Consider the following 10,119-nt stretch of genomic DNA (forward strand, 5'->3'; position numbering starts at 1 on the left):
GAGACCCCATTCCAACTGCGAGATCAGCAAAGGCCTATGCACGTGAACAGGTGGAGCAAGCCAAAGGCACTGCAGCTGTTTTAAACTTTCTTGCAGAACAGAACTAGAAATTTCACTACTTTGGTCCCATCAAGGACCAACCTTGAATTTAAACACACTATTTAACTGAAATGAGATAGTTTCCCAAAGTTGCAAGTTTTAGGTATTACTGCTCTTTGCAGGAGATATCAACACATAAATGATTACAAGGTAAAAGAATGTACATCCAAGTCACATCAGGAAGGAAAAAAAAAAAAATCCAAGATCATGGCAGCCTAAGGCAGAAGTTGTTTTTCCTTTTGGTTTCAGACAAGGTCAGAGACCTCTCCTGTCCAATCACATCTGTAAAAAAATGTCTATTCACATTAATGTGAATTAATTTCTTTCACGTTAAATAAGATCCTGGATTTTAGAACTAAGTCAGTGTTCCAAAGGCAGCTCTTTAAGGCACGGCTGTTCTACCCTCAGTTAAGAAGCACATCTGTCTTTGGCACGTTTTCCCCCCTTAAACGGCACTTAGTCATCTTAAATCGAGTTTACCAATGTATTAAATAGCTGAACAGAGTTATTCACCAAGTAGCACAACAAGCAGCTAGCGATTCAATACGTGTCACATTTCACAAAGCTCAGCACTGCCAGGCCTACAGTGTTTTCATGGAAGAGTAAGCTTCTAAAACCATGTTTCCATCCATACAGCTGGAAGTCTTAGTGTGACCTCAACTACCAAGTGTACTTTTTTAAAAAAAACAACCAAACAAGTACTTAGATCACTGCAATTGATCCTGACACTAGATCTTCTCACCCTTATCTTCATACTGGACACACCAATATTTCTTGTAATGAACTTTAAGACAAAGCTGGATTCATTTCTCCTCACAGCTTTCTAAAAGGCCACATGAGCAAAAAGCATCTCTTCCCAAATCTGACAGCTAGTTGCAAAATTAACACCCCTAATTAGATCTGGCACTTCTTAATAGTCTGTCTATAGGCAATGATCTACCAAAAAGTGATATATTTGATGACACCAGCAGGTGCAGAAGCCCTATGTCACATCAAAGAGCAGAGAATTTAATGGTGGCCAAGTGCCAGAATTACAAACAACATCACCTTTCACTACTAAAACAAAAAAGCCTCAAACATCCATTGTACTGAACCAGTCTTCAAGATCATGTTACTTGTGCTCCTTGCCATGCAGATGCTCCAGAACACAGCACTGCATATGATTCCGTCCTTATTTTTGATCTAAAGTCTCAAAATAAGCACGGGGTTTTTTTGCAGTTTTTAAATGACGAGATTGGTGTATTAGACTATTTTTCCTTCTACATGCAAATTATAGAGAAGTCAAGGCCACTCCCTCACTACAAAAAGGACACTGAATTACTCGAGCGTGTCCAAAGAAGGGCAACGAAGCTGGTGAAGGGTCTGGAGCACATGTCGTACGAGGAGCGGCTGAGGGAACTGGGGTTGTTTAGTCTGGAGAAGAGGAGGCTGAGGGGAGACCTCATCGCCCTCTACAACTACCTGAAAGGAGGTTGCAGACAACTGGGGATGAGCCTCTTTAACCAAGTAATAAGCGATAGGACAAGAGGGAATGGCCTCAAGTTGCGCCGGGGAAGGTTTAGACTGGATATGAGGAAGCATTTCTTTACAGAGCAGGTTGTTAGGCGTTGGAATGGGCTGCCCAGGGAGGTGGTGGAGTCCCCATCCCTGGAGGTGTTTAAGAGTAGGGTCGACATGGCGCTGAGGGATATGGTGTAGTTGGGAACTGTCAGTGTCAGGTTAATGGTTGGACTGGATGAGCTTCACTGTCTTTTCCAACCTAGACAGTTCTGTGATTCTGTGAACTTATGTTTTACAAAAATTATTTTTACAGAGCAATAAGGAATATTGTAACTTGTTTGCAAGAAGCCTTCTGGATTACAGTCACTCTTACGGTTTTAGGAATAGTTTACTAAGTCTGACCTAATCGGTCTCCCAGAGACAATATCATGACTGTAACTGCACTATGGATTCTTATACAATTCCATAACTCAGTAACATAGTATCTCAGCAGAAAGCTATTTAACCATATCCTTTTAAATAGAGATTAAGTATTTGAAACTTTGAGGACAGTATCTGTTGTTGAGATAGATTTCAACAGAGAGAAAAGTTGACTAATGCCCAATTCAGCTTAAATTGATGTTACAGGGAGTAGGATCAGGCCCTTAAAGCTGCAAGGGACTTTGTTTTAGCAACAGCATTATCTGTTTAATGCTCAGTCAAGAGATTGAAGAAATGAACCACACTCACACCCTAAGTAAGAAAAGGAGAGGAGATACCAAAATGAAGATGCACTAACCACATTCTGAAACAAACCAAGGCAATGTACAGGGAGCACTTTTACATTCCTAGTGTCACATTTCGGTTTTGGGGGCTTTTAAATTTTGAATTCTGCATTAAAAGAACAGATAGTTCATTTATAGACTGTTTGTGGACTACTACTTACTAAGAAAGCTGTTTTGTCATAGTAAAAAAATCCTGATTCTCTGCAGTTCTCCTAGCAATTTTTTTTTAATCTGTATTTTCCAGGTTCCACAACTAGAGAAATTACCAACCTACAGTAATCAGTAAAATCATTGGCTGTATCATCTTATTTGGAATTTGTAATGTTAAGTTTCGGTATAGTAATCTTCCACTCTTAAAACTGTCTCTCCCCAGAAATAAAAAAGCCTGAAAGTCACCACTGTGTTCTCTTCTTCTCTCCCCACTCCAAGGGGATTAGGTGAAAGAATTCTTTTTAGAAGCAATGCAATAAATCCAGCCTAGGTTTATGCCATTTTACATCAGTACAAGACCATGATCGCCAAATCCTACTGAGACAGCTCGCAGGAAATTACAGGGATAGAGATGCTAGTGGTTCTCTACCCATTGGGACAAGCCGGGCTGCTTAAACCAATGAAGTCCCAGGCAAACAGGAAATCAGTGTTTTAAAGCTTTCCTTAGGGTACAGTCCTGGAGGATCATTTATAAAAAAGGTACTTCTCCTAAACAAAACACCCTAACTTTGGGGCCAAAAAACCACTCCCCTTTCCAGTTTAATTTGATGTGTATTCTTTTCAAGTGTCTCTCCTTCCCTCCCTTTCATCTCTGGGGGGAGGGATATTTAAAATAAGAAAGCAGAGATAGCTTGCCAAGACAGTTACATAAAATCAGTATGATTACATGTCAGTAATATTTTCTTAGCTGTTTTTGGCTGGTCTGGTACATTAGATGCTGCAACCATTCTGCTACAAGCACCTGATCACAGGTGTTGCAGATGTTGATCACAGATCCCCTCAAAGAGATAAGGATTTCAAAAAAAAAACCACTGCACTTTTGAAGTACAGAGGCACACTTCTTAGCATATGAACTTGCATAAGAAATTTGCATTAATTTACTCCTATGTACACTTATAGAAATGCACTTCTATTTAGCAGTTTTGTACAAGGAAGTCCAAAATGTACAAGCTCGTACATCAGTACAAGCTAGCAATCAAGTTGAGACACTGAAATAAAACAGAGTTGGAACATCCGCATTTAACATATAGAATTAATTATTTAATGCATAAAAACTACATGCAAACAGGCTTAACTGTGCATAAGACTTAGCTATGCTTTCCGATTGTGTTTTCTTTAGAACACATCCTGTCGGGAAGAAAGGAGGCACACGGCTGTCCCATTTTAAAACGTGCCTGTGCATCCCCCTTTAATGGTGGGACTGGAAATAAAGGAAGCAACGACCCTTCCAGCATCACCTGCTGACTTCCACCTTCAACAGCGCAGTGGAGAAACCCGCAGAACACCATCACCTGAAAAAAATATTTTAGCTCCTTTCTAACCCAAACATATCAAACGTATTTCTGTCAATTCCTTGAACAAATACTACTTCTGCACTCATTATGGCAGGGTCATTATACAACCGACCGAGAAATCTGAAGAAAAAGCTGAATTGACCACTCGCCACCACTCCCACATTCTCTTCTGAATAAAGGAGGGCACTTATCTAGTGTACTGCTCTCCTTCCCACCCCACCATTACGGCCTTTATTTGGCATTCAGCGGAATTCACTCGAGAGAAGAATCTCTGTATTTTTCAGAGTTCAAGCTCTGAATTCTCACGGTTCGGTGAAGGAGCACTCCGTTCAGCCAACCCGGCAAGTGGACGGATGGCATTTGCTACTTTGCTAGCAGGACCTTATCTTTGGACACCACCTTTACCCATTCCACATTACTAGGTATCTGAACGCTTACCTGGACATTAAACAGTCTCTCCTTGGAGAGACTGGCAGAACAGTTAAACCCCAAAGAGTTCCAAGATTAGAATAAGTATTTTATACAAACTAATTCAACTGACACACAAGTTATTTTTAAACCTCTCTAAAACTGCAGAAGGTTGCATAATTACAACGTGGGAGCTAACTTTTCCACCCAGTACTCCCCAAATTCTGTACTGTAAGTTGTAAGAGCAAAGCTGCACTAAAAAGCTTCTGCCTTTTCATTACCAAGGTTTTGAGTACCCTGTTCTCAAAGGCTGTGTCGTGTACTTGCCCATTTTCCTCGCTTACTGCCTCAGTCTCTCCGTGAAGTCTCGCTACTCTCCCAAAAGGGAAGATTGATGGCAAGCGCTGACACCACGGGAAACTAAGTCTGGGATTCTGTTTGCGGGAACGCCCCGTCCTCAGCTCAGGAATCTGCGCGTCCTGCACAGTTGCAGCCTATTTCAGGAGCAAAACTGCGCGGAGCCTTTCCCTCCCGCACAAGCCCTCCTTGCCCCGACCCCGCTGCCCGGCGGTCTCGGCGCTCCCCGCCAGCGAGCTGCCGGCACCCCGCAAAGCCCCGAAACGGCCCCCGACCCTCCCTCCCTCCCTCCCTCCCCAGCAGCGGCACCGATGCGTCTCCCGGCGCCAGGGAAAGCAGCAGACGAAGGCCGATTTAACCTCGCACGCCCAGCGCCGCTGCTGGAAGCGGGGAACAACAGAGGAGCGACCTCCATTACCCACGCGTGGAAGGGCAGGGGGGCGGGGGCTGCCCTGGCACAGCGGCAGCTCCGGAGCAGCCCGCGGCTTACGAGCACCGCTCGCACACCCCGGCTTCCCCCGGCAGCCGGCCCGGGTCAGCCCTACCCGCCGCCGCCGGGGACCTCCCCGCACGGCCCCTCCCCGGCGCGGCGACGCCCGCGGGCCACCTTCCCCGGGAGAGGAGACGGCCCCGGGTCCGGCCACGGCGGAGGCGCAGCGCCCGCTCGCCCCACGCCCTCCCCTCACCCCGGGCGCCCAGAGGGCGGGTGAAAGTGTCGCCCCCCACCGCACATCCCCCCCCCCTCCTCCGGTCGCCCCCGCCCCGCTCACCGGCGTAGAAGCGGATGAGGCAGCCGGTCTCCGAGTCCATGCCCTCCTCCTGCACCCGCCACAGGTCCCGGAAGCCCAGCTGGGAGAGGTAGTCGTTCTGGATCTGCAGCGGCTTCTCGTGGGCCTCCAGCCGCCGGCTGGTCTCCCCGTGGAGCTGCACGTACAGGGCGGGCGGCCCCGGCGGTGCGGCCCCCGCCAACGGCTCCCGCCCGCCGGCCGCGCCCGCCGGCGCCCCCCCCGCCCGCCCCGGGGGCAGCTCTCCCGGGCAGGGGAGGGGGGCCCGGCCCGGCCCCGCACCTGCTTCCACCCCGTCGGGGGGCACCGGCTCCACCTCCAGCTCCTCCGAGGAGGACGAGCCGCCGCCGCCGCCGCTGCTGTAGGGGTCCAGCCGGTCGGAGACGCTCTCGGCGCTGGGGCTGAAGCTCTCTGTGTCGGAGCCGGCCGGCCCCAGCTCCCCCAGCAGGGAGGGGCAGGAGAGCGGCGGCCCCGCCAGGTACAGCTCGGCCGGCGGCGCCCCGGGGCTGAAGTCGGAGGGCGCCGGGCTCGGCCGGCCGCCGGCCGCGTCCCTCTCCTCGGCGCTGCCGCCCAGCGGCAAGCGGCCGGGCCGCGCCGCTTCCCCGCAGTCTCCTCCGGCCAGCCCGCTCCGCGTCCCCCGCCGGCTCCTCGGCCTCTCCTCCGGCTGCGGCCGCTGACCCTCCGCCGCGGGCTCGGGCGGCGCCTCGGCGGGGGCCGCCGGCGGCTCGGGCGGGGGCTGCGGCGGCGCGCCCGCCTTGCCCAGCACCCGCACCACGCTGCTGCCGCCCCGGTGGCCGAGCTGCTGCAGGCGGGCCGCCACCTCGGCCGCCGTGGTCTCCAGGGTGCAGAGCACCGGCCGCAGGTAGCAGTTCATGTGGCGCTCGTAGACGTGGACGCAGCCCCGCTGCAGGTCCCGCCGCACCCAGTCCCGCTCCGGGGGCTGCAGGGGCTGCAGCTGCCGCGGCGGCTTCACCAGCAGCGCCTTCCTGTCCAAGCTGCGGGTGCCCAGCGCGGCGGCGGGGGCAGCGGCGGCCGAGGAGGCGGCGGCCGAGAGGTTCCTCTTCAGCCTCCCCCGCCGCAGGAGCAGGGAGTTGGCGCTGCCGGCCCCGCCGGGGGCCGCCGGAGTCCCGCCGGCCGCCGGGGGCGCGAAGCCGCCGGCTACCCCTCGCCTCCGCCGCGGGCCGCCGGCTCCTCTGCCGTCCAGCTGCCCGCCGCCGCCCGACGGCTCCACGCCGCTCTCCGCGCCGGGCGCTGCCCGGCTCCTCCTGCCCGGGGAGCCGCTCTCCGGCTCCCCCGGCCCGCCGCCCGCCGCCGGGGCTTCTCTCGCTCGCTGCTGCGCGGGCTCCATTGCCCGCGGGGCCGGGGATGCCGCCGCCGCCCTGCTGGGAGCGCCGCTCGGCGGCCCGGCGCGGCGCGGGGGGGGCCGAGCGGGGCGCGGCGCCGCGTCCCGGGGGGGGTTACGTAGCAGCGGGGCGCATTCCGCCGGTGCCCTCGCGCCGCGCGCCCGGCTCAGCCCTGCTCCCCAGCTGTCGCGAGCGCCATTAGGGCGGCCGAGAGCGAGTGAGCCCGCCGCGCGCCGCGCGCCCGCCCGCTCCCCGCGCCTCATGAATATTAAGCAGCCCCCGCCCGGCCGCTGACAAGAGCCGCCGAGCGAGGGAGGCTCGCGAGGGTGACGCCACCGCTCGCGCGGCGGGGCGGGGCCTCGCCGATAAACACAACGTGACCGCGCCTAGGGCTGGGAGGGCGGGGGCGGGCCGCGGGGGCTGCTGGGAAGTGTAGTCCCGAGGAGAGCCCCCCTCCCCCCCCGACTACAAGTCCCGGCAGCCCCCGCTGCTCGGTTTCCCGCCGCGCCCGGCGGCCCGGCCGTTGACCGCGGTGGGGGATGGCGGGTTCCCTTCCCTCAGATGGGTGCCCCCGGCCTTTTTCCTAGAAGGGGGGGGGGGTGGGTTGCTGCCTTGGGTGACCGAGGCCCACCCGCCCCACGGTGCGCCTCGCGGTGCGTTACTGCCCTGACCGTGATCGTGGCCGTGACTGTGGCCGTGATCCGCCGGCCAGCTTCCCTCCCCCCACTGCCCGCAAGGGCCGAGCAGCCTCTGGAGCGAGAGCCAGCTGGCCAGCCAGGCGTGAGGGCAGGAGCCCGGAATGTGCTGGAAGTCACGCCGCTTCTCCTCGCTGGCCTGGACAGGTGTCATGTGCCGCCACCCCTTGCGGCACGGGGCTGAACCCGTTTTAAAATTATTCCCAGGACTTTGGTTGTATTCCTTAAGTCTTACCAGAAGGTTTTACAGAAATGGCTGATGAAGGGAAACGGGCGGCCTGGAGTGCTGATAATGAGACCTGGGTATGGTCACCCTTGTGCTGCGCCTCAGTGGGAATGGCAGTGCTTAGCAGTAATTGCTGGCACCTGGCAGCATATGCGGAAAGATTTTACAGGTTCAGTGATTGTACCCATTCCGCTCTAAACTGACACATTATCCACACTGGCTGTCTCAACGCAGAACCTGAGCTCTGAGCCCAGGCAATCTTTTTGTCTGAGGAGAGAGATGATCTCTTCAGATCCAAGGTGGAGAAAAACATGGAAATGTGTGTGGGAAATACACATATATAGAGAGAGAGATATATACACACACACACCAAGAAAGACCTGCTTTTTGAGTAGACTCACAGAGAAAGTTTCAGTGCTATTAATTTGTCGCTGTATTCCGGGGACTAAAATTACTGAAAATACTTACTTCTTAAAATTGCTTAGAAGCAGCCATTAAATAGCAACATTTTTACCCCCAAATGTAATTTTAAATGAATTACCAAAAAGGAAAATTACAATTGTAATATATTACAATATTACAAATTGAATAATAAATTCAGTTAGCAGTGTGAAAGCATGAATTTTCTTACTGTAAGGAGACCATACTACAGTATTTATTCAGAGAAATCTCTTACACTTCTGGGGGCGTTTTAGCTGAGTAATGCCCATTGGATAGGGCTGTAACTGTCTGAGATCTTTCCTTTTTAATATCTTTTGCAAAATCACAGCGAAACACCTTGCCAGATATTCATCAGAAGTTCTATAGACTGCAATAAAGCAGGAGTTCTGGGCAATTAACTGGTTACATCAATGTTGGAGAAGATAAACCATCACTGAGAACCCCGAGAAAAACTCCTAGTGAAACACTATTTTTAGTGGGTGTGGGGTTTTAGTGCATACATATAATACATGAACCAGAAATAAACCAGAATCATAATAAAACTAAATTTTACCTCCTCTAATAAAACATTCCTCCACACTTCCACGTTACTGTCTTCATACCCCGCACAAGCAGGTGAAACGCATCACAGAAAACAGAGGTATTCCCCAAGGAGCTTGCAGTGGAAATATGTGACTACCTTTTAAGTTTTTGTAACAACGAAGCTGGTGTTTTACCTTTATATGGAAACCACCCACTTTGTGAACAGAACAATTTGTAAATTAACTATGGTCTGACCGTGCAGTTTGCTGGCCCGTATCTGGAGTAGCAATCACCAGCAAGAGCATCTTTGGAATTCCTGCTGCGCGAGAGAGCCAGCACCATGTCCAGAGCATGGACTGACAGACGATGATGGCAGCACTTGGCCGTTAAAGGCTTAACCTGGTGCCCAAACCTTCCTTTGACAGTAGCAGCACACAGCAGAAACGCAGCCCTGAGTGTACTGAGCTCTGGTTCCGGTTTATTTCTGCTGCTTTGCACCACCCTCATGCCACCTACTTCATGAAGGTTACTGATTTAACCAGGTCTCCTGATTTAAATGTGTGAGAGAAATACTCTGTGTGCAAACACACACACAGACACACTCAGAAGGAGACAGCAAGGTCTAGTGACATTATTATTAACAGTAGTACTTGAAATAAAAGAGAGTTTCTAGAAAACAGTTTCCAGCCCTTCTCTTCTTCAGAGGGAGAGGAGAGAGAGAAACTCTACTTTTCCCAAATGGTTCAAATACCTGAATGTTCATGCACACACAGAAAAAAATGCAGAACACGGAGATTCTCCAGTGTTACTTAGGAACATGAAACCAGAGAGGTCTCCTGGGACATCCAGTTTTCTCCCTTGTAACTGGACATAGTGCATGCTACATGTTAGTGAGGTCCCCCTAACACAGTAGATATACAAGTTGAACATAATTCTGAAAGGAGCTGAGCTGATTTCTCCTCCGTGCTAAGTGGAAGACTGTCCCAGGGCCACCGGGCCCTCGCTGCTGGGAACTTCCTTCCAATTTTCAGTGTGAATTTTGCACACGGGTAGTCTACGTCCATCTGCTCACATGCCAGCATTGCATCGGCCTTTGACTCAATTAGGTCTTTTTTTTAAACTCCAGAGTGTTTACCCCCAAGGGACTTATAGGCAGCAATGGTATCCCCTGGCAGACTTCATATTCTCTCTTTGATAGACTAAACATGCTCTTTTTGTCTCCTCTGGTGAGATAGTCCACATAGTGTAGGAACATGCAGTTAAGGTCATTTAAATAGCCTTGGGTCAGATCCTTGGTGAGGTGGACTGGTATAGCTCCAGCTCTGGATTTACACCGCAGCTTTCTGAGTCCACACGGAGCAGCCGCCATCTGCGATACAACTCGGAGAATTGGCCAGGGACTGAGCTGACCTCACTCTCCCTCTTGCCAGGCTAACTCACCACTACCAGTGGCCTTACTAATGAAGAGCTTTAT

At 52.0% G+C, this 10,119-nt stretch overlaps 1 protein-coding gene across 2 annotated transcripts in view; it reads right to left on the minus strand.

Moving 5' to 3' along the window:
• PHLPP1 (PH domain and leucine rich repeat protein phosphatase 1) overlaps positions 1-7,046 on the minus strand; it is a 143,391-nt gene extending 136,345 nt beyond the window's left edge. Inside the window, exon 1 of one of the 2 annotated variants that reach the window (XM_074873501.1) lies at positions 5,404-7,046. In XM_074873501.1, coding sequence (XP_074729602.1) covers positions 5,404-7,024 — 1,621 coding nt within the window. In that variant the 5' untranslated portion in view covers positions 7,025-7,046. The remainder of the gene's footprint in view (positions 1-5,403) is intronic. The other variant, XM_074873510.1, reaches the window with a different exon arrangement.
• Between the last annotated feature and the right edge of the window lie 3,073 nt (positions 7,047-10,119).

Source organism: Strix uralensis, chromosome 1 (genome assembly GCF_047716275.1).
Source record: "Strix uralensis isolate ZFMK-TIS-50842 chromosome 1, bStrUra1, whole genome shotgun sequence".
NCBI classification, from domain to species: Eukaryota; Metazoa; Chordata; class Aves; order Strigiformes; family Strigidae; genus Strix; species Strix uralensis.